At 37.4% G+C, this 25,553-nt stretch overlaps 1 protein-coding gene across 1 annotated transcript in view; it reads right to left on the bottom strand.

Annotated features, from left to right (window-relative positions):
• The window catches only part of WDR49 (WD repeat domain 49), a 259,423-nt gene that overhangs the window by 12,870 nt on the left and 221,000 nt on the right, over positions 1-25,553 (bottom strand). The window contains exons 16-17 of the mRNA XM_006861854.1: positions 21,766-21,875; positions 16,060-16,206 (exon numbers count right to left, since the gene is read on the bottom strand). Coding sequence (XP_006861916.1) covers positions 16,060-16,206; positions 21,766-21,875 — 257 coding nt within the window. The remainder of the gene's footprint in view (positions 1-16,059; positions 16,207-21,765; positions 21,876-25,553) is intronic.

Here is a 25,553-nt window from a genome sequence, read left to right on the forward strand (position 1 = left end):
TGTCCCAAGTTCCAAAGTGATAGTTTAAATCATTGAAAGAAAGCTGGCAAAATTCCTCTCATCTTACTTGCCAAATAACTTTCTGTGTACTGTAATTAAGGAGACTGCAGTAATGTGTATAAAATGCTGTGCAAAACCTAAGGTCGTCTCTGTAATGGTAGGTGGAATGGGAAATATATTAGTAATTGATATTTTAAACTGCTTTTTTATAATAGCAATTTAAAAATGCAGTAGCATCATCCTGAAAAGGAGATGAACAGTTTAAAATGAAAGTGATAAAATATAGGTAATATTGTAAAATGCTAGTATTAGCAATAAGTACAAGAATAGGCAGCTTAGTGAACATGCTGTGAACACAATTTGAATAGGGGAGACCTCACCTAGAAATATTAATGACATGGATACTCAAGTCAATCTTCAAAGTCTCAGCTATGCTCCACCTCTTCCTTATAAGCTATGTGAATCAGGTAAGTTATTTAAATTCTCTATGACAGTATGCTTCTTAGAAGTTAGACTGGTAAGATGTCAACACATGTACTGTTGACATGTTATCAGGAGGGACCAGTCCCGGAGAGACTGGTAGAGAGTCAGAAAAAGAAAGGCAGACTGTTAATGAGAAGCATGGACACAAAGGTCCTAACAGTGGACTCAAACATAGCAACAATTGTGAGGATGGCTTTGGAGTCAGCAGAATTTCATTCTGTACTGCATAGAGTTGCTAAGAGTTAGAATTGACTCAATTGCACCTAGCAACAACAATATGCCACAAATGCTTCAGATAGAAAATGGGATTGATAATCATTTATATCTCATAGATCTGTTTGATCAACGTTGACTAGGAGTCCTGGTGTGGCACTATGGGATAATGTACTGGACCACAAGGTCTGTTTGAACTGCAAGGTCAGCAGTTCAAATTCACCAGTCACTCCTCTGAAACTCTATAATGGGTCACTATGAGTCGGAATCAGCTCGATGGCACTTAACAACAATACCAGTCACGGGTTAGGCGCTGACTCACAGTGACCTGATGCACAACACAACGAAACACTGCCTGGTCCTGCACCATCTTCACAACTATTGTTATGTCTAAGCCCATTGTTGTCACTGTATCAATTCATCTCTTTCAGGATCTTCCTCTCTTAGGCTGAATCTCACTTTATCAAGCATGAAGTCTTTCTCCAGGGACTGGCTCCTCCTGAAATGTTCAAAATACAAGAGATGAAGTCTTGCCATCTTCTCTTCAACGGAGAAAACTGGCCATACTTCCAAAACAATGTTTGTTTTTCTGGCAGTCCATGGTATATTCAGTATCTGTCATCAACACCATAATTAAAATGCAACGATTCTTCTTCTGTCTTTCTTATTCATTTTCCATCTTTCATATACATGTGAGGTTACTGAAAATATCATTGGTTGGGTCAGGCATACGTTAGTCTACAAAGTGGCATCTTAGTTTTTTAAAAAAGACCTTTAAAAGATCTTTTGCTGCAGATTTGCCTAATATAAAATATCATGTAGCATAATGGTTACAAGTTGGGCTGCTAACGTCAAGGTCAGCAGTTCGAAACTACTAGCCCTTCCGCTGGAGAACGATGAGGCTTTCTGCTCCTATGAAGATTTACAGCCTTGGAAACCCTATCTTAGGTCACTATGAGTCTAAACAAACTCCACAGCATACCACCACCACTGCTTCCGTGGGCGTTGATGTGGATCCAAGCAAAAATTAAATCTTTAACAGTCTTTTCTCTATTTACCATAATCTTATTTATTAGTCCAGTTATGAGGATTTTCATTTTCTTTACGTTGAGGTGCAATCCATACTGAAGACAACTTGTTCGTCATTATATGCTTCAAGTCCTCTTTGCATCCAGAAAGAAGCTTGGGTCACCTGCATATTTCAAGTTGCTGCTTTGCGTTCTTCGAATCTTGATGTCACATTCTTTTTCATATAATCTAGCTACTCAGATTATTTGTTCAGCATACAGACTGAATAAGGATGGTGAGAGGAAAAAACCCTGACACACCTTTCCTGATTTTAAACCACTCATTATCTTCTTATTCTGTTTAAATGACTGTCTTTATGATCTATGTACAGGTTTCTCATGAGAATCATTAAGTGTTGTGGAATTCTCAGTCTTCCAAATACATTGTAAAGAATGAGAATTCCAGAATTTGGTCCATGTTGTTGTTGTTGTTGTTAAGTGCCATCAAGTAGGTTCTGACTCATAGCAACCCCATGTACAACAGAACCAAACACTGACCCTGGGCATCCTGACAATTGTTACAATTAAGCCCACTGCTGCTGCCACTGTATTAATCCATCTCCTCAGTCATTCTCTTCTTTTTCACTGATCCTCCACTTTACAGAGCATGATGTCTTTCTCATGGTTCTGGTCTCTCCTAACAACATGTCTGAAGTATGGGAGATACAGTTTTGCCATTTTGGTTCTAAGGAGCATTCTGGCTGTGCTTCTTCCAAGACACATTTGTTTGGTGTTCCGGCAGTCCTTGGTACATTAAATTTTCTTTTATAACATCATACTTCAAATGATTTTTCTTTGGTTGGCCATATTCATTGACCAGTTTTCACATTCATATGAGATGACTGAAGATATCTCAGAATGGGTCAGATACGCCTTAGTCCTCAAAATGCTATCGTTGCTCATGAACATTTTCAAGCAGTCTTTGCCAGCATATTTGCCAAATAAAATATATCATTTGATTTCTTGACAGCTGTTTCCATGAATTTTTATTGTGGATCCAAGCAAAATTAAGTCTTTGATAACTTCAGTCTTTTCTACATTGATCATGATGTTCTTTTTTGGTCCAGTGGTGAGGATTATTGTTTTGTTAACATTGAGATGCACTCAACCTCACTATTGTTGCCATGCTCGAGTCTATCAATGCTGTCACCAGGTCAATTCATCTCATTGGGAGTCTTCCTCTTTTTCTCTGACCCTCCATGCTACCAAACATGATATTCTTCTCTAGCAACTAGTCCCTCCTGGCAATATGTCTGAAGTATGAGACACAAAGTTTGGCCATACTGGCCTCCAAGAAGCACTCTGGCTACACTTCTTCCAAAACGAATCTATTGGTTCTTTCAGTGGCCCGTGGCACTTTCGATATTCTCCTCCAACACCACAACTCTAGGGGATCAATTATTCTACGGTCTTCCTTATTTACGATCCAGTGTTCACATGCATATGAGGTTATTGAAAATACCATGACTTGGGAAAGGTGCACCTTAGTCCTCAAGCTGACATTTTTGCTCTTTAACACTTTAAAAAGGTCTTGTGCTGCACATTTGCCTAATGCAATACATCCTTTGATTTCTTGACTGCTGCTTCCATGAGTATTGACATTAACCATTTCCTTTTGGTACAGTAACTGTGTATTCCTTCCACCTTCTCTTGATGCTTCCTGCATCATTTAATAATTTGCCCAGAGAATCTTTCAATAATGAAAGTTGAGGCTTGAATTATTTCTTCAGTTTCGCCAGCTTGAAGAAATAATTCTTCCTTTTTGGTTTTCTGATTCCAGATCTTTGCATATTTTGTTATAATATTTGGCTTTATCTACTCCAGCTGATCTTTGAAATTTTCTGTTCAGCTTTTGTACCTCCTCGTTTCTTCCATTTGCTTTAGCATCTCTACACTGGAAAGCAAGTTTAAGTGTCTCTTCTGACATTCATTTTGACCTTTTCCTTCTTTCTTATCTTTTCAATGACTTTTTGCTTTCTTCATGTATGATGTTCTTGATGTCATCCCACAACTCTTCTGGTTTTTAGTCTTTAGTGTTTAATGTATCAAATCTGGTCTTCAGATGATCTCTAAATTCATGGAGGATATATTCAAGGTCGTATTTTGTGTCTCGTGGACTTGTTTTCATTTTCTTCAGTTAAGTTTGAATTTGCATATGAGCAATTGATGGTCTGTTCCACATTCTGCCCCTGGCCTTGTTTTGACTGATGATATATCCTCAGACTTTCCACAGATGTAGTCAATTTGATTTCTATGTATTCCATTTGGTGAGGTCCATGTGTATAGTCATCTCTTATGCTGTCTAAAGAAGGTATTTGAAATGAACAAATCATTGATTTTACAGAATTCTATCAAGCATTCTCCAGCATCATTTCTATCACCAAGGCCATATTTTCCAACTACTTATCCTTTCTCTTTGCTCCCAACCTCTGCATTTCAATCACTAGTAATGATTAAAACATCTTGATTGCATGTTTGATCGATTTCAGATTGAAGAAGTTGGTCTTCTATTTTTTCCTTACTGGCTTTAGTGGTTGGTGTGTGAATTTGAATAATAGTAGCTTTAACTGGGCTTCCCTGTAGGTACATGGATATTATCCTATCACAGGCAGCATTGTACCTCATGACTGATCTGGATATGTTCTTTTTGACAATGAATGCAACACCATTCCTCTTAAATTTGTCATTTCAAGCATAGTAAACCATGGGGTTATCAGATTCAAAACGGCCAATACCAGTCCATTTCAGCTCACTAATGCCTAAGATATCGATGTTTATGTGTTCCATATAATTTTTGACAACTTTCAATTTTCCCAGATTCATAGTTCGTACATTCCACGTTCCAATTTTCAATGAATGTTTACAGCTCTTTCTCTTCATTTTGAGTTAAGCCCCATCAGCAAATGAAGGTCCTGTGGGCTTTTCTCTCATGGGCTTTATTCCATTCGCATCATCATGGTCAATTCTACTTTGAGGAGGCAGCTCTTCCCCAGTCGCATTTTGAGTGCCTTCCAACCTGAGGGGCTCATTTTCCGGCACTATGTCTGACAGTGTTTTTCTGCTATTCATAAGGATTTCAGTGACTAAATATTCGGAAGTAGTTCATGACTCCTTCTTCCTAGTCTGTCTTCATCTGGAAGCTCATCTGAAACCTGTCCACCATGGGTGACCCTGCCAGTATTTAAAATACTGGTGGCATAGCTTTCAGAATCACAGTAACTCACAAGCCACCACAGTACGACAAACTGACAGACGAGTCCCTCCAATACTTCAAGTCAAGATTTAAATGTTTTCTTTAGTTGCCTCAGCTTCAGAAATGCTTAGAATGTCCTTCCTTTTTGGTTTGCTAATTGAAGGTTATTATAATATTTGAGTTTACTTTGGAAATTTTTTATTCAGTTGTTGTACTGCCTCACTTCTTCCATTTGCTTAAACATCTCTATGCTGGAGAGCAAGTTTCAGAGTCCTTTTGGACATCCATTTTAGTCTTTTCTTTATTTCTTGTCTTTTCCATGACCTTTTGCGTTCTTCCAGAATGATGTACTTGAAGTCATCCCACAACTTTTCTGGTCTTTCATCATTCGTGTCTAATTCATTAAATCTGTTTTTAAGATAATCTCTACATTCAGGTGGGCTATGTTCAAGATCATATTTTGGCTCCAGTGGACTTGTTTAAATTTTCTTCAGCTTCATCTTGCATTTGCATATGAGCAATTGATGGTCTGTTCCACAGTCTGCCCCTGGTCTAGTTTCGACTGATAATATGGAGATTTTCCATTGTCTCTTTCCACAAATGTAGTCAATTTGATTTATATGTATTCTATCTGATGAGATCCATGGGTATAGTCATCTTTTATGCTGTTTAATAAAAGGTATTTCCAATGAAGAAGTCGTTGGTCTAGCAAAATTCTGTCCTGTGATCTCCACCATTGTTTCTATCACTGTGACCATATTTTCCAACTACTGATCTTTGTTTCAAACTTTGCATTCCAATCCCTCGTAATTAACATACATCTTGATTGCATGTTTGATCAAAGTCAGACTAAAGATGTCGGTCTGGTCGTTGTTGTTGTTAAGTGCTATTGAGTTGGTTCTAACCCATAGTGACCCTGAGGGTTTCTGAGGAGTGGCTGGTGAGCATGAACCACCAACCCTTGCAGTTCAAACTAACTTTGAAGGCCAGCACAATAGTCCACAGCACCACACCAGGTAGAATTCTTCAATTTCATCATCAATGGCTTTAGTGGTTGGTGTGTTAATTTGAATAGTAGTGGTATTAACTGGTCTTCATTGTAGACATATGGATGTTATCCCATCACAGACAGTATTATACTTCATGACTGATCTTGATAAGTTCTTTTTGATGATGAATGTGACACCATTCTTCTTCACCTTGTCATTTCCACCATAGTAAACTATGTGACTCTCAGATTCAAAATGGCTAATGCTAGTCCATTTCTGCTCATGAATGTTTATAAGTTCCATCTCATTTTTGACAATTATCAATTTTCCTATATTCATACTTCATACATTCCATGTTCTGAATATTAATAAAATTTTATAGCTTTTTCTCTTCATTTTTAGTGGTGCCCCATCAGCAATTGAAGGTCTCAAGGGCTTTACTCCATTAGTGTCATCACAGTTAACTCTACTTTGAGGCGGCAGCTCTTCCCTAGTCGCATTTTGAGTCCCTTTCAACCTGAGGGGCTCATCTTCCAACACTGTATCTTGCAATATTCTGGTGCTCTTCATCATGTTTCAATGTTCAGTTATCTGTTGCTGATGGTGTTCCACTGCTATTCATAAGAGTTTTATTGACTAAATTTCAGAAGTAGTTCATCTCTCCTTCTTCCTAGTCTGTTAATCTGGAAGCTCAGTTGAAACCTGTCTACCATGGGTGACCAGGCTGGTATTTAAAATACCTGTGACATAGCTTCCAGAATCACAGCAACACACATGCCACTACAGTAGGACAAACTGACAGATGAGTGGTGAAGTGTCGTAAATAAAGTGGAAAAAAATGTGTAACAAAACTCAAAATTATTTTTAAAAAATAATAATAACATTAAGACTGGGGTTTACTGGTCATAAGGGACTGGAGGAACCTGAGACGATAGCCCTCAACTATCTTTCAGGTCTGGAAAGGAACTCACCCTCATGACCTAATTTTCAGCCAAGTAATAGATAGGCAGATAAGGGGAACAACAACTCTAATGGTGTATGCTCACCATGGAATGGTAAATCATTTGAAAACAAAAAGACAACATTTTCCTAAGGTTAAAGTTGGGAAGGGATGGGAAGGCAGGTGGAATACAAATAGAAACCACAGGCATGAAGCAGGAAAACTGTTGTTGCATGGTAGGGATTGTGATCATAGAGATGAACCAAAGTGAATGATTTGTTGAATGTAAACTGATGATCTTGTCTGTAAATCTTTACTCAATTCACAATAAAATGTTTTAAAAAAAAGTTGTTGGAAGAAAACTTCCCTAAAATCATGAAAAATGGTTAAATAAGCATTCAAGAAGGTGAATGAGCTCAAAACAAGAGCGAGAGCAAAAAAAAAAAGTCACCAAGACATATCATAATTAAACTTTTCAAAATCAAAGACAAGGAAAGAATCCTAAGAGCATCTCTACAGAAATGAAAAGTTATCTGCTAAGGAGAACTGATTAGACTATGCTCTGATTTCTTGGCAGAAACCATGCACCAAGGAAACAATGAGATGACACATATAAAACACTGAAGTTAAAAAAAAAAAAAAACAAATTGCTAATCAATAGTCATACATCCAGCAAAGTTATCCATAAAATATGATGGTGAAATTCAGACATTTCCAGATAAACAGAAATTAAGAGAATTTGTAAAAACCAGATCAACCTCACAAAAAATACTAAAGGGAATTCTTTGGACAGAGAACCAACAACAGCAAACAACAACCTGAGATTAATATACATGACAATATCACCCAGAACTCGGCCCAGATGTAAAAGTATTTAAAGTAAAACAAAGCTACAAAACTGAAAATAAGGAACCAGTATTATCAGGTTGTAAAACAATGAAAATCATAAAGTAAAAAGATTTTTTAAATGTAGTCATAGAACTTCCAAATGAAGAGAAAATTAAGTAGATTTCAAGAAAAAATAAATATAAAACTAACTGTAGCCCTGAAACTAGACTAAACCTTAATCCTGCCCTAGCCTAATTGCAATCCCTAACCCCAACCCTAGTCTCAACCATAACCCTAACATTAATCAAAGTCCTAGGCCTAGCCTAGACCTAGTCATGATCCTAAACCTAACCCTAAATCCTTACCCCCACCGATCACCCTCCAAAATAAAAATAATAAAAAAAGTTCCTCTGAAACAAAAATGGCATACATACAAAGATAAAACCATGTGTTGTTGTTGTTTTTGTTAAGTGGAATTGAGTTGGTTTTGACTCATAGCAACCTTGTATAAGGTTTCTGAAGAGTGTTCTATGGGGTTTGAACCAACAACCTTGCTGTTAGCAATCCAGTGTTTATCCTACAGTGCCATGTCAGGACTGATAACCATATGTAGACTCATCATATTAAACTTCTAAAAGGATTTTTTGAAATACTAATAAAGATAAAAATATTAAAATTAGTCATAAAAAATGTTACATGACAAGTATGAATAATATTAGATGAATTTCAATAGGAATTATCAAGTAAGAAGATAAGGGGATATAATATTTAAAGGGCTAAAAGAAAAAAAGATTCCATTATCCCAAGTGGAAATATCCTTCCAAAGTAAAAATGAAATAAATATACTTTTTTAGACACATAAAAGCTGAGAAACGTATTCACCATATTATAAGAAATACTGCAAGAAGTTAAGAAAAATTGTCTCATATCAAAGCCCAATATCACAAAAAAGAATAAAGAGCTTAGAAAACAGTATTGTAATTTCTAGGGTAATCATTAAAAGAATAATAAAAAGAGACATAAACATTGAAAACCAAATGGAAGAGATAAGATGAAATGATTCCAATTAGTTTCCTAAAACATTACAATTTCTCCACATTTCTGATAAAAGTAAATATCAAACTTTGCAGCACAGTATGTAAGGTACTTCATTATCTGACCCCAACTGCCTGTTTAATATTAACTCCCATCATGTCTCTTCTAGAAGCTAACCACTTGAATCTACATGTACTTCCTTTAGTCATACAACCTTACATTTATATATGTTGCTGTGTTATCAGAAATAGCATTCCCCTCTTTACTTACCTGTGGTGTTGTTAGATGTCTTCCAGTCAGCTCTGTCTCATAGTGACCCTATCAATTTGACTTTAAATATACACTTCAGGTAAAATCATTTCTGAATCTCCATATGCTCCCATAATACACTAGACAGATCTCTATCAGACCTTATTGCAAAAAAATTTTTTTTTCTTTTTGATTTTCTGAATTAGACTTTGAAGACTGAGTTTTATGTGTTCTCTTTGTCTTCAGAGTCCTGGTGTGGACTGCTAAACACAAGGTTGAAGGTTCAAACCCACCAGCTGCTCCTTGAAAACCCTATACAGAATCATTATGTATTGGAACCAACTCGATGGCACTTAACAACAATTACTGTGTCTTCAGCATCCACTTCTGGGGTAACACAAAGGAGACATTCAACAGGTAGTTAATGAAAGGTTGAATGTATAAATGAGCAAACGTTATTTCATTATTTGCTACCTTTATATCTTCCTGGCCTTTATTTCCAAATGGCACACCACCACCTCATGTCATCATATTGAAAACCTAAGTCATTACATTTTGCTTCCACACATGTGTGTCTAACAAAGTTAGCATCTCACCATCAAAACTCACCTATTGCAGTCAACTCAGAATCATTTTGACTTCTGCCTCTTCTTCATCTCTGCTATCCCTTTCCTCACATTCTTTCCTCAACCTTGACTACCTTTTCTCCTCCCTTTTCCTTTGAGACTATTAACCTTTTAAATTCAAGCTCAAATGTGTTCCTTATTTTGTGAATTCTATCCTAAGTCACAAAACCACCCACTACCATCGAGTCAATTCCAATTCATAGCAACCCTGTATAAGGTTTCTTGTTGTTAAGTGCCATAGAGTACTTTCAGAACAACAGTGACCCTACATAGGGTTCCCAAGTAGCAGCTGGTGATCTCAAACAACCAACTTTCCTGTTCAAACCAACTTTCTAGTCCAGTGCATTAATCCACAGTGCCACACCAGGATTCCTTGTATAGGATTTTGTTGTTGTTGTTAAGTGCCATCGAGTTGGTTCCGACCCATAGTGACCCTGCATAGGGTTCCCAAGGAGCAGTTGGTGAGCTTGAACTGCCTACCTTGCAGTTCAAAGTGACTTTGCAGTCCAGCACATGAACCCACAGTGCCACTCCTGAACTCCAAGGCTGTAAATCTTTAGAGAGAACAGAAAATCTCATTTTTCTCTTGTAGAGCAGCTGGTAGAGCAGCTGCCAATCTTTCAGCAGCAATTCAGTGCTTATCCCATAGTGACACGTAACCATGTATTTGTTGTTGTTAAATGCCATTGAATCCATTTGAATTCATAGCATCCCTGTATAGGGTTTCCAAGAAGTGGCTGGTGAGTTTGAACCACTGACCTTGTGTTTCAAAGTGACCTTGAGGTCTAGTCCTACAGCACCAGAAGACTCCATATAACCATAGGCACAATTAACTTGATACTTTTACAGAACCTCATCTGTGGTGTCACATGTCATACATGCTGTTACCACCTATGACTTGTAGCTATCTTTCACACAATGATGAGACTTTTAAAAGAAGGGAATACTTTCACTAGCAGAGAAGGATATTAGTATTAAAAATAAAGGGCAAAGGAAGAAAAAGCATAAGAAGGAAAATAGAAAATCAAAAGGACAGTACTTTAAAATTATAGGAAATTTTAAGAAACCCAGGAGAGTTCTTAAACTGAAGAAATCCAGGAGAAAGATTACCTTTGAAAATGTATTAGTCGTCTAGGTATTTTAAGTACTGCTATCCAGCTACCCTCCCCGCACCCCCCCCCCCCCCCCATCCCTTCCTCCACCACACACATATTTCTCATAAGGAGTACTCCTGTGTGGATCCTCCTGTGACAAAATATAAGAGGCTTCTTACAGGAGCAAGGACACTCACTGCTGAGGAGAGTCCTTAACTGCCCTCACTGTTTACCTGTCTCTCTTCCATTCCCTTGCTCTTTAGCATCAGCATATGCCCTGACACTAATTTAATTTACTTCAGGTCTGACTTCTTACTCTGTTTAGGCCTACTCACCTGTTAGTTTCTCACACTGTGATGGATTGTGTGTGGCTGTGATGCTGGAAGCTGTGCCACTGGTATTTTAAAGCAGGATCCACAATGGTAGACAGATTTCAGCTGAGTTTCCAGACTAAGACAAGACTTAGAACAAAGAGAGGTAAACTACTTCTGAATAGTTGGTGTTGGTAGTGGTATGCGGTGGAGTCAGTTCAGACTCATAACGATCCTGTATAAGATTTCTGAGGCTGTAATTCTTTATGGGCGCAGAAAGCCTCATCTTACTCCCACAGAACTACTGGTGGTTTTGAACTGCTGACCTTGAGGTTAGCAGCCCGACTCATAACCACTACACTACCAGTGCTCCTTTTTGAACAGTTAGCCACTGAAATCTATGAATAGCAGTGAACACGGTCAGAGACCACAAAATATTGGCTATTAAAACATGATGAAGAGCCTCAGAATACTTTTAGATATAGTGCCAGAAGAAGACCCCTCAGGTTGGAAGGCGCTCAAAATATGACTAGAGAAGAGTTGTCTCCTCAAAGTAGAGTTGACAGTGATGACGTGAATTCGTTAACGATTTGGTGATCTTCATTTGCTTAAGGGGAAAAACTCAAAATGAGGAGAAACAGCTGTAAACATCCCTTAATGCTCAGAACGTGAGTGTATGAAGTATGAATCCAGGAATATTGGAAGCTGTCAAAAATGAAATACAGATTGAAATCCTAGGTATTAGTGAGCTGTTGGATCAGACAATCATATGGCTTACTATGCCAGGAATGACAAATTGAAGACGAATGGTGTCACACTAATCATCAAAAAGAACATTTCAAGATCGATCTTGAAATACAGTGCCTTGAAATACAGTGCTGTCTGTGATAGGATAATATCCATACGCCTACAATGAAGACTAGTTAATACCACTGTTACTCAAATGTATTCACTAACAACTAAAGAATTCTACCAATTTTTTTCAGTTTAAAACTGATCAAACATGAAATCAAGATGTATTGATAATTACTAGAAATTGTAATGCAAAGGTTGGAAACAAAGAAGAAGGATCAGTCACTGGAAAACATGGCTTTGGTGAAAGAAATGATGGCGATCACATGATAGGATTTTGCAAGAACACTGACTTATTCATTGCATGTACCTTTTTAATCAGCATAAAAGACAACCATATACATGGAACTCACCAGATGTCATACACAGAAATCAAATTAACTACCTCTGTGGGACAAGGTGGTGGAAAGGCTCCAAGCCATCAGCCAAAGCAAGGTCAGAGCTAGACAGTGGACAAAAACATCAATTTTTCATATGCAAGTTCAGGATGAAACTGAAGAAAATTAAAATAAGACTATAAGATCCAAACTATGACATTAAATCCCACCTGGATTTAAGGAGCTCTGGTAACGTAGTGGTTACAAATCAGACTGCTAATCTCAGGTTAGCAGCTGCTAACCTCAGCAGTTTGAAACTACCAGCTGTTCTGCGGGAAAAAGATGAGGTTTTCTGCTCCCATAAAGATTTACAGCCTTTGGAAACCCTGTACAGGGTCACTATGAGTTAGAACCGACTCCATGGCACATAACCACCACCACCACCTGGATTTAGAGACCATCTCAAGAAAAGCTTTTGTATACTAATGACTGAAGACCAGAAGAGTTGTGGGATGACATCAAGAACATCATATATGAAGAAAGCAAAAGTCATTAAAAAGACAGGAAAGAAAAAAAAAAAAAAAAAAAAGACCAAAATGGATGTCAGAAGAGACTCTGAAACTTGCTCTCCAATGTAAATATGCTAAGCAAATGAAAAAGTGAGGAAGTACAAAAGCTGCACAGAAAATGTGAAAGGGAAGCTGAAGAAGCAAATATCAAATATTATAATGAAATGTGTAAAGAACTGAAGTTAGGAAAACAAAAGGGAAAAACATGCTCTATGTTTCTCAAGCTGAAGGAACTGAAGAAAAAAATTCAAGTGTCAACTTACAATATGGAAGGATTCTATGGATAAAATATTGAATGATGCAGAAAATCATCAAAAGAAAATGGAGAGTCACTGTACCAAAAAGACATGGTTGTTTTCAATCATTTGAAGACATAGCATATGATCAAGAGCAAATGGTACTGAAGGAATAAGTCCAAAGTGCACTGAAGGCATTGGCAAAGAACATATCTCTGAGACACGATGGAATACAGATTGAAATCTTTAAAGAAACTGAGGCAGCACTGGATGCACACACTCATCCAAGAAATTTGAAAGACAAAGACAGCTATGTGAACCACTGATTGGAAGAAATCTATAGTTCTGCCCATTCCAAAGAGAAATGACCCAATGGAATGTGGGAATCATCAGACAATAACATTAATATCACATGCAAATAAAATATTGCTAAGGATAATGAAAAAAAAAAAAAACCTGACTACAATGGTACATTGAGATGGAATTGCCAGAGGTTCAAGCTGGATTCTGACAAAGACATGAATGAGGACTATCATTCCGAAAGTCAGCTAGATCTTGGCTGCAAGTAGAGAATACCAGAAAGATGTTTACCTGTGTTTTATTGTATGCAAAAGTTTTTGACTGTGTGAATCATGACAACTTAGGGACAACATTACAGAGAATAGGTATTCCGGAACACTTCATTATGCTCATGAAGAACCTGTACATAGACTAAGAAGTAGTCGTTCAAGCAAAACAAGGGGACACTGAATTGTTTAAAATCAGGAAAGGCGTACATCAGGGTTGTATTATTCCACAATATTTATTCAACTTCTATACTGAGCAAATAATCCAAGAAGCTGGAAGATATGAAGAAGAACGTGGCATCAGACTTGGAGGAATACTCATTAATAAACTTCAATATGCAAATGATACAATCTTGCTTGCTAAAAGAGAAGAGGACTTAACATATCTACTGATGAAGATCAAAGATGACAGTCTTCAATGTGAGTTGCACCTCAATGTAAAGAAAACAAAAATCCTCATAAGTGGACCAATAAATAAGATTATTACAAATAAAGAAAAGATTGAAGCTGCCAAAAACTTCAATTTGCTTGGAACCACTATCAGTGCTCACAGAAGTAGCAGTCAAGAAATCAAACAACGCATTACATTATGCAAGTCTGTAGCACAAGACCTCGCTAAAGTCTTTAACAACAAAAATGTCAGTTTAAAGACTAAGGTGCACCTGACCCAAGCCATGATATTTTCAATAGCCTCATTTGCATGTAAAAGTTGGACAGTAAGTAAGAAAGACTATAGAAGAATTGATGCATTTGTATTATGGTGCTTGAGAACAATACTGAAGGTACCAGGGACTACAAGAAGAACAAACAAATCTATGTTGGAAGAAGTACAACCAAAATGTTCCTTGGAAGCCAGGATGGCAAGACATCATTTCTCATACTACAGACAACTTATCAGGAGGGACCAGTACCTGGATAAGGACATCTTGCTTGGTAAAGGTAAGTGAAAAAGAGGAATGCTCTCAAAGAGATGGATTAGTACAATGGCAACAACAATGGGCTCAAGTGTACCAATGATTGTGAGGATGGTGCAGGACTGGGCAGAGTTGTGTTCAGTTGTGTATAAAGTCACTATGTATCAGAACCAACTCAATGGCACCTAACAACAACAACTCTGTTTTGCTTTCCTCCTGTGTACATGTCCTATATCCAAATTACCTTTACAACTTTGTTTGGCTCTCTGAATGTTTGCTTTCTGTCTTACATCTCCCCAGATCCACCCCCATACTCGATATCAGTTTCTCCCCTATAGAAGTCCAGGTTCTCTTCTGTAGAAGACTTTTCATAGTCACTCTTAAAAATGAAACCTGGTGAAAAGCAACAGGATGATAGACTACAAGACTGATCAGATTCTCTAAAGGCTTTTATAAACCTAACATTTATAGCTTCACATTTTTATATGTGAAAAGAAACCATGGATTGTTTTCCCAAGAGTAAGCAAATGATTACAAATTTTAAAAACAGAATCTCTGAGAAAAGGCAAAGGGAGTTGGTAATAATTAGGTTGGAAACTTTGGGAATAATGTATGACAACTATACTTCTAAATGGAACTTAAAAAAAAAAATGTTGACCAGCTGCTCTCCCTTTCCATAGGGAACCTAGCAAAAAGAAGAAGGCTTAAACTTCCCAAAGTGTGGACATATGGCAACACCTCCCTATTACAAGGGGGTTTCATTGCTCCAGGATGTTACTGTACCCTATCAGAAGATATGAAAGGTTTAAAATCCATAGTTCTCAGATTCTCAAGTGTAGTTTAGATCTTCTGAATGTTACAAGTTGAAATTTTGCACTTTTCATTAATTATTTTAAATTCGTTTCCATGCAGTGTCCATATGCTTTTTGCATGCTCACTGAGAATCAGGTTGTGCTGCCTGGTTCTCACAGAAGGCCTCTGTGGGTTGGATTTTTATCTGGAAATTATTCTCTAAATTCTTAAAAACTCAGAATTGTTTAATATTCTGAAAATCAAACTATTATCTATTCAAATCTTCAAAGATTATTCACTTATATTTTCTAAGTTAAAATTTCTTGTCCTATCATCATATTAGCCTAGCACTGCAGCTGGAGGCCTCCAAGACAATGCACTTTAAGTATCCTCTATTTATAGTGTTTCACATGAAAAGAAGAAAATCAGATTGTCAGAGATTCTGTTCTAAAGCAGTCTTATGATGTCTCTTTCTCTGATAATCAGTTATGAAAATTACTGTTATTTAGGGGGAGAGGTTCTCATCCATGGCCAATTCGTGACACATGATCATGGCCTTCTGACATCAGAAGAGGTACAAAACAAAAATATTCCTTTTATGTATTCAGTTGGCTGTCCTTTATGAAAGCACAAATAATCAGCAGCTGAGGTATAAATCTTAGCAGACATGAAACACTTCATTTCACTGCAACCTACAAGGCTTTCAAGTTATCCTACTTGATTTTTAAACTTGATCGAGTTTCATGGGGAGAGATATTGAAGGTACATGATGGGTGAAGTCTTACTTTCAGAAAGTGGTAGAATCTCTGGCATTGGTGAATAGTTTTCTTCTGTATCTTCCTTAAAGTATTCCTCATGGTCTAGAAGAAAAGTAGGTTTATTCACTTCAGGCAGTTCTTTCAGGGCTCCAATGCTTAATGACCTAAATGCACCTTCCCAACAGTAGATTTTAGGGGAGGATGGGGAAAAAGTACAATATCATTAATCCTCAGAAGAAAATAGTACATTTCCAAACAAAGTTAACTTTTTTCAAATTTAACCTTCCTGTTATTCAGCTGGTACAGCTGCAATAATCACCAAACTTATAAACACAGCTGTTGAAAATAAACCCACGGTCTTTTTTATTCAAAGAAATAAAAAAGAACTCAAAGCCTCCCTATCTTTTTTTATTATTATTATTTATTTGGTATTCTTTTGCTATTTTCACTTTAACATGAGTATGCTGTGCTTTTGGAAAAGTTCCAGTTTCTCTTTTATCTGCAAGAAAATTGTATCCTTTGTGAAATGGAATCTATTTTTTTTATTACTATTTAACATAACACCTAAAATTTTGCATTTGCAGGTACTTTATAATTTTGATAAATTTAAACCATTGATGTTTTATCACTGAATTTATTATATACACAATGAGATGCTGAAAAACTATTTTAATCTTGTCCTTAAAAATACAGATTGAAAAAAAATGAAAAATTTTCTTTTGCCTCACCTGACAAATGGATAATGGAATCGGAATCTACAAAAGCTTAATTTGAGTTGTAATTTTATGTTTATGTTTGATTGCTAGTTCTGTGAAAGTAGGTTTCTATGGATGTTTCTGTTATCCTAGCAGCCTCAGTACCTAGGAAACATGTGCTATGCCAATGGTTTTCAATTTTAGCAGATTTCAGAATCACTTGGTGGGCTTGTGAAAACCTAGATTAATCCATATGTGTCTTGGATTTTCATTTGGTAGGTTTGGGTGAGGCTCCATGTCTAACAAGTTCCAGATGACACTGATGCTGCTAGGACAGAGACTGTGCTTTGAAAATCAATGTACTGTGTTAGTCAAAGAAGAAATCTTCACAGTCAGTAAGGTATCGTAATGCCTGACAGATAAAGAAACTAAGACTCAGAATGCTGTCAGAAATGGTCTGAAACCCCATCCAGAATCTTCTTAGGTGGGAAATTTCCACTTGAAAGGACAAACAGACCAGCCTGGAGCAGCTATAAGAACAGAAGATACTTCTTGAAAGAAAGACCAACAGGAAAAATACAAAACAATAATGGTAGTCCAATTGACTACTACAAGAACAAGTTGCTCACCCAGGAGACATCAAGGCAAGTGGTTGGGTCCCCTCAGGGTAAACCCCCTTCCAAGACTAAGACTCAATGGGAATACATGAGCAGACATGTGCTCTGACTGGTGACCATGTTGGTCACTGATAAGGGGAAGTGAGGGAAAAACAGCAATGAAGCTGCGAGCTAAGTGCTACCATGTTCAATAGACTCCTATGAACCCAGGTGGAGACCTGGTTGGCCAGCAGTATGGCAAGACCTGGGGACTCCTGGGCCCAGAGTCAGTGACATAGCCACAAAGGACTAGAGTAGAAAATTAGGTGTCCAGCTGATAAGAAGTAAGGGCATATGCACAAGAATACCCACACTTGCAGAAAATACCCACTTGACCTGGCTTCAATGGCTGGATGATCAGAACTCAACTAGAAAATAGAGGAGGAAAATAAGAGTAATCTGATAAAATTTGATGAACTTGACCTACACCTATGGATGCAGTAGCTCAAAAGAGAGAACAAGTCTTTAAAGCGAGGATCATTCCCACTCCCTCGCTACACAGGGTAGACAGGGATGGGCAACTTGGACATTGGTTACCCAAAATGGGGGGCTACAAAGGCAAGAAGTGACTAGCTTACAAATATTCAAGAGGGAGCCTAGATCCAGAGGGCACAGAGGAAGGTAGAATCTCCACGGAGTAGTATCCAATCTGTCTGGGTGGGATTGATGAAAGGCAATGTGAATGTCTCTCATGTGGCACAATAGTGGACAATTGCTAACAAGACTGACTGTGAGAGTTGGAAATGTAAAGGTAGACATTTTGTAGCAAAATGAGGGGAGTGGTTAACTTTGCAGTCCAGGAGCAGATGTCCCTGGGACCATCAAGGAAGAAGAGTGGAGTTCGGGTCCCTACCCAGAGAAAGACTGGCGCCACAGATGGAGGCAGAGATGATGATGTGGAGAGATGGAGAGAGACTCTAGACCCAGAGAGGGAGAAGGGCTGTGTGCTGATGACCAGGGGACAGGCTTGTAGCATATACCCTTTGGTTGGTTGATGATGCATGGAGGGAATTGTAACCATGGCAATGAAATGATATATGATAGGATGAATGTAAAGCTAATATTCTCCCATGTAATTCACATTAAAACATTAAAAAAAAGAAATGGTCTGAGTTTCCATAGCTGGCAAATGGTAGAATATGGAATTTAACACAAGTATGTTTTATTCCAAAATTTGTTTTCCAAAATAAGCAAAAGTAAAAATGACAGTGACAATAATATTATAATAAAATTATATTGGATGCCAGGCACTGTTCAAAGTTGTTGTTGTTATTGTTAAGTTGCTGTCAAGTTGGTTCTAACTCATAACGACCCTGTTTCTGAGGGCTTGAATCTTTGCAGGAGCAGAAAGCCCCATCTTTCTCACCTGTGGAGCGACTGGAGGACTCGAACCATGGATCTTGTGGTTCCCAGTCCAGTGCTTATCGTATACATATGATATCTCATATACGCCTGGCAAAAACTCAATGAAGTAGATTAGTATATAAATTTCTACTGAATTTTGGCAAATAATTATGCAATTTTTGACAGCAAAATTTCATCAGAAATTTCACAATCAGCGTATCTGCCATATGGGTATGTCACTGCTCTGGGGATTTAAATTGAAAAAATATTTGTAGTAAGTGAAAGCTCCTCATTATATGATGGAGCTTGAAAATGATTCTCACCTACTTTTCTAAGCAATATGTTTCAATATGATAACAATTCCATTGTTGCAATTCCTTTTTTTCATAGTTCTTTATTGGTCAGACAAAAATTAGATTAAGAAATTTTTCTGTATGACTTTGTTTTCTTCTAACAATAATGTGGAATTTATAACATCATAAAGATTTCATATGTCTATCGACATTAAAAAAGAATGATAAGAAACAGAAGCAAAGCTTCCACTAATAATCTGAATGTGCAATATACAAAGAATTAATCTAAATACAAAAATTAGTTTTATTTCATCTTCTTTTCTAAAATACTTTGTTGACAATTATAGTTTGGGAACATTGTATGTTATCTGTAGGTATTTTATATGCATTCTATAGCCTTACACTCTGGAGCATAGTGGTTACAAATTGGGCTGCGAACCTTAAGGTCAGCAGTTGGAAACTACCAGCTGTTGCGTGGTAGAAAGATGAGGCTTTCTGCTTCTATAAAGATGTACAACTTTGGACACTGTACAGGGTCACTATGAATCACAACTGACTCCATGGCACACCACCACTACCACCACCATAGCCTTACACTTCTGCCCTGGTAAACTTGGGCACTCGTAGACTGGCCACTTAGTTTTTCTGGACCTCACTTCCTTCCTTTGTAAAATGGAGATCATGTAACCATATCTTCAGGTTTAAAGAATAGACTCCTTCCTGGCACACAGAATTGCTGTTTGTCTTAATCACATAAATTTATATAATAATGGTGGTGATTATGTGCCCTGGAGTCAGCTTTGACTCATTTGTTGTGAAGTGCTGTTGAATCAGTTGTGACCCATAGCATTCATGAACAACAGAACGAAACACTGCCCAGTCTTTTGTGCCATCCTCATAATTGCTGCTGCACTTGAACATGTTATTGCTGTTAACTTGCCAGTCCATCTCATTGGGGGGGTCTCCCTCTTTTTCACTGTCCCTCCAATTTACCAAGCATGATGTTCTTCTCCATTTACCAAGACTAGTCCCTCATGACAACATGTCCAAAATATGAGAGATGAAATCTGGCCGTCCTGGCTTCTAAGGAGCATTCTGGTTGTTCTTCTTCCTACACAGATTTGTTTGTTCTTGCAGTCCATGATACCTTTAATATTCTTCTGTTCCCTAACACTGAAAGTCAAATGCATCAGTTCTTCTACAGTCTTCCTTATTCATTGTCCAATTTTCACATGTATATGAGTCTACTGAAAATACTATGGCTTGAGTCAGGCGCACTTTAGTTTTCAAACTGACATTCTTTGCTCTTGAACGTTTTAAAGAGGTCTTGTGTGGCAGCTTTGCCTAATGCAATACGTTCTTTGATATCTTGACTGCTGCTTCCATGAGTGTTGATGGTGGATCTAAGCAAAATGATGTCTTTAAAAACTTCAATCTTTTCTCCATTTATCATGATGTTATATATTTGTCTAGTGGTGAAGCTTTTGTTTTCTTCACATTTAGGTGCAATACAAACTGAAGTTAAGTATTTTAAGTCCATTTTGCTTTCAGCAAGCAAGTTTGTATCATTGCAAGTTTTAATGAGTGTTCTTCCAATCCTGGTACCGTTTTCTTCTTCATATAATCCAGTTTCTCAGGTTATTTGCTCAGCATAGAGATTGAATAAGTATGGTAAAGAATACAACCCTTGCACACAGCTTTCCTGATTTTAAACCATTAGTGTCCCTTACTTTGTTTGAATAACTGCCTTTTGGTCTAGGAGCTCTGGAAGTATAGTGGTTATGAGTCGGGCTGCCAACCTCAAGGTCAGCAGTTCAAAATTACCAGTGGTTCTGTGGTAGAAAGGTGAGGTGTTCTGCTGCAGTAAAGATTTAAAGCCTCGGAAACCTTGTGCAGGGTCACTATGAGTCGGAACCATGGTACTTAACAACAACAACAACAGGTTCCTCAAGAGCACAATTAAGTGTTCTGGAATACTCATTCTTTGCAATGTTGTTTATAGCTTGTTATGATTCACACAGTCAAAAGCCTTTGCATTGTTAATACAGCACAAGTAAACATGCTTTTGGTGTTCTCTGCTTTCAACCAAGATTCATCTGATATCTGCAATGATATCCCTCTTTCCACATCTTTGTCTGAATCCGGCTTAAACCACTGGCAGTGCCCTGTCAATGTACTATTGCATTATGGTTTTTTACCTGCATGTTATGTTAATGATGTTGTCGCTATCTAACTCATAATAACCCTGTATAGGTTTTCTGATGCTGTAAAAATCTTTACAGGAGCAGAAAGCCTCATTTTTCTCCTGAACTGCTGACCCTGTCTTGAACTGTTGACCTTGTCATTAGCAGCCCAACTGGTAACCCACAGAGCTACCAGATCTCCTGATATAATAATGTTGGTAAGTGTCATCGAGTCAGTTCTGACTCGTGGTGGCCTTGAATAGGGTTTCTGAGGAGTGGCTGGTGGGTTTGAACCACTAACCTTGCAGTCCAAACCAACCTTGGAATCTAGTGGATTATCCTGTAGTGCCACATCAGTACCATATAATAATGTTGTTTTTGTTAAGTGCTCTGGAGTCTATTTTGACTCATAGTGACCCTGTATAAAGGTTCCAAGGAGCAGCTGGTAACTTTGAACCGCCGATCTTGTGGTTCAAACTGACCTTACAGCCCAGTGCTTGGTCCTACAGTACCACATCAGACTCCATAGCATCATAAAAATATATAAACAGTAATTACTTACTGGAGGCTTTTCGTATAACTTCATAATTGTGAATTTTCTGTGTCTTTTTCTTGTAGATATTCCTTTCCTTATATTTCATACTTAAATTTATATCTTCTGATGATAAGACACTGAAAGAAAATAGTTTATGATGGAATAAAAATATTAACCACAAAGGATGAGTACTTTCTGGCTATAAGTACGTATCTTTCCTTGACAGACAGCATTTCTATTCTTGTGGACCTAAGTAGTGACTTTTTTTTTTTTACATTAATGTAACCATCTATTTGAATAAAGTGTTTGCTAGCTAGATGCTGATATAAACTATAAGTGAGAGCCAATCAGGGTAGTTTAGCAAACACCTATCCCCATAACAACTAGAAGATTAAAGAACAAACTATACAGAAGAATATTTCACAGAAACTCATACACACTATCCTTTCCTTGTGAATAAATTACATGAGGTAAGTAATAATCCATAAATAACCTGCCTACTTATTCAAAATTAACCTTTGGACTTCACTTATGGTAAAAACATGCAAAAAAAAGTTGTTTTGTTGAGACTTGTCATCTAAATCTGTAAGAAAACTTTAGATTAGCTTTTAGCCACAGGAAGATTTTTGTCAATAAAACATGGGGTGTAAAATCATTAGCTTTAAATAATTTCAGAAACCAGAAAATGGTCTGAAATACACTTAGCATTCATTGTCACAGACCTCTTCCTTGACAACTGCAAATCGTGTTGCTAAAACTCCTTGTAGTGTCTTGGGAACACCAGGTAAGAAAGCCCATCCATCTTTAGTAAAATGTGGCAGGCCATAAGATCTTGAATTTGGCCTGTCATCCCACTTCTGTCTCTGAACTTTGCATTTCCTAACACGTCTTATCAGTACCCCCCCCCCGCGCCCCTAACTTTTATCCCTACTTCTGCTAAATGTTGAGATGTTTCCTAAATTTTCAGTATCATTTTCTCTTCTGAAAAATGGGACTTTTGTTACAAGTTTTAAAAAAGAAGCCGCCCTGATAAAAGTGCAGTGAAATGCCTCATGAACATTAACTTTCCACCTTCCTTTCTCTCTGTGTTCACTGAATCTAAAATACAAATACAAATAAAGTCAAATATCAGTACAAGTGAAATTATATATCTCTCTTATTTATTTTAGATAAATTTTTAAATGTTGGAATACTTTTAGATTTATGGACAAGTTATGAAGATGGTATTGCTGTTGTTGTTAAATAATGTTGAGTCAGTTCCAACTCATAGCAACCCCATGTTGGGATTCTAAGGAACCACCGGTAGGTTGAAAGCACTGACCTTGTGGTTTGCAGTTCAGTGTTTATTCTGCAGCACCACATCAGGACTTTTTCATAGAATATGTTGTTTAGTCACTTCGGCTTTGGAGACACAAATGATCTGATTAGAGAAATCAGAGAATCTATAACCATGCTAGAATATTGATGGTAGAGAGTCAAAGTGTAGATTGTGGTGAGGTTAGGTCTTGCAGTTTTGGGTATAATATATATATATATATATATATTTTTTTTTTCTCTCCAAAATAATATTGTTGATATAAACTGAAGCACAAAAGACTGTGGGAAGTCCAGAAGTAGAGAGAGTTCTTTTTCAACCAGACCCCAAATTTTTAGTGAAAGATGGTGAACTGTGCCTCATTAAGGTCTGTTTTGAGATAGCCTTTCCTACTTGGACCTTTTACTTTCTGATTCTCTCATTAAATGACATTTAATTTAAATATATTTTATATAAGGCAAAGATTTTTCCCATCCCTACTTAAGAATTTTAGATCTGGTTTGGCTCTGAAGAACTTGCACTAGATTGCTAACCACAAGATTGACAGTTCAAACCCACCAGCCGATCCTTGGAAACCCTAAACACAATCACTATAAGTTGAACTGACTCAATTGCACTTAACAATGACAACAACAAGGAGAGAAGCAAATATAGCATAACAGAACATCTTTTAAATACCACAAAACAGTTGCATTACTTAGATAGCTGCCTTAGAAATGTGGCTAGTTCAAGAGTGCTCTGAGACAAAGAGCAGCTCTGTGTACAACTAGACTTAACAATCACCTCACATTCAAAAGCCAACCTTCTGCTTCCTTTCAACATATGTCTCTCACTTGTGGGAGTGGTGATATGAAAATTCAGAGGGAATTGGAAAGAGGTAGATATTGTAAAGAGAAGTGGTTTTTAAAATAATAAACATCACCAAACCCATTGCTGCGAAGTCAATTCAGACTCATAGCAAGCTTAGAGGACAGAATAGAACTGCCTCCATAGAGTTCCCGAAGCTGTCAATGTTTACAGAAGCAGACGGCCACATCTTTCTCCTTTAGAGTGACTGTGGTTTCCTGTTATTTAGTTAACTGTTGAGCACTTAACCTCGGCACCACTAGGTCTCCAGAGAAGTGATTTTTGTTATTGTTGTTATTAAGTGCTGTCAAGTTTGTTACAACTCATAACAACCCTGTACAGGGTTTCCAGAGAATGGCTGGTAGATTTGAAACATCAACCTTTTGGTTAACAGTTGAGTGTTTATCCTACAACACCACACCAGGCCTTTAGAGAAGTGATAGAAGAGAATAAAGAAGAATGTAATTAAGGGTTGAAATTGCACTTTAAATGATTTGCAAAGATTTCTTAGATGATAATGTAGGAAGTGGGCTTAGTATAGATTCTTGCAGGTACCCATCAATTAATTGTACGAAAAGGAAAATCTCTAACTGGTTTTACCTCCCTCAGCTCTAACTGAGGAAGGAAGACCACAGGCTATGACCTAATGTCTCCAGTGCCCTCCTAAATATAAAAGGAAAGTGAAAGTATCTAACATAAAGGCTTAGACATAGAAGTTCCTTGACCAAGAATTGGTAACTTCATTCAGAAACCAATTATTTTCAAATATTTTCACATGATGCCTGCTTTTTGGGCAGTCAGCAGAGAGTAGTAGACTCTGAAGTTAAATCTTGGGTCCCAGGTTCACTCTTATTGGTTAGTTGATTTGATCAAGTCACTCAATGTCTCAATGCCTGTTTCCTTATTCATAAAATGGGATGATAATAGTAGTTAAATCTTAGGGCAAGGAGCTCTGATAGCATAGTGATTACGAGTTGGGCTGATAACCTCAAGGCGATCATTTCAAAACTACCAGCTGTTCCATGAGAGAAAGATGAGGCTTTCTACACCCATAATGATTTACAGTCTTGGAAACCCTATACAGGGTCGCTATGAGTCAAAATTGACTCAGTGACACACAACACCACCATATCTTAGGGAAGTAGTGAAAATTAAATGATTTAATACACATAAAATACTTAGAAGAGTGCATAAAATATATTCTGGGCTTAAAAAGTATGGACAATAACCCTTTTAAATAAGAAAAAGACAAGACTTTTCACTCAAAACAAGGAGTTTCAACATCCTACTTCTAACACTCCTAGGAACAAGGGGTTACTTTCTGATAGCTTAAAGATTAAGTAAACTTTCATTTGATTTTACTGCCATATATGGACATAGGATAGTTGTTGGTACAGATTGTTGGTGAAAACAAATTGCCAATCCTTCATCACATAAGGCCTACTTTAAAATGAGGTTTTAATGTTTTGCATATTGTTTTTCACAGGTATCCATCAATTTTCTAATTGAACTCCTCACACACAACCTACTGGCAGAATAATTATATGGTTGTTGTTGAGTGCCATCGAGTCGGTTCCGACCCATAGCGACCCTGTACAGGGTTTCCGAGGGTGTAAATCTTTACGGGAGTAGAAAGCCTCATCTTTCTCCCACG

This window comes from Chrysochloris asiatica, unplaced genomic scaffold (genome assembly GCF_000296735.1).
Source record: "Chrysochloris asiatica unplaced genomic scaffold, ChrAsi1.0 scaffold00043, whole genome shotgun sequence".
NCBI lineage: Eukaryota > Metazoa > Chordata > Mammalia > Afrosoricida > Chrysochloridae > Chrysochloris > Chrysochloris asiatica.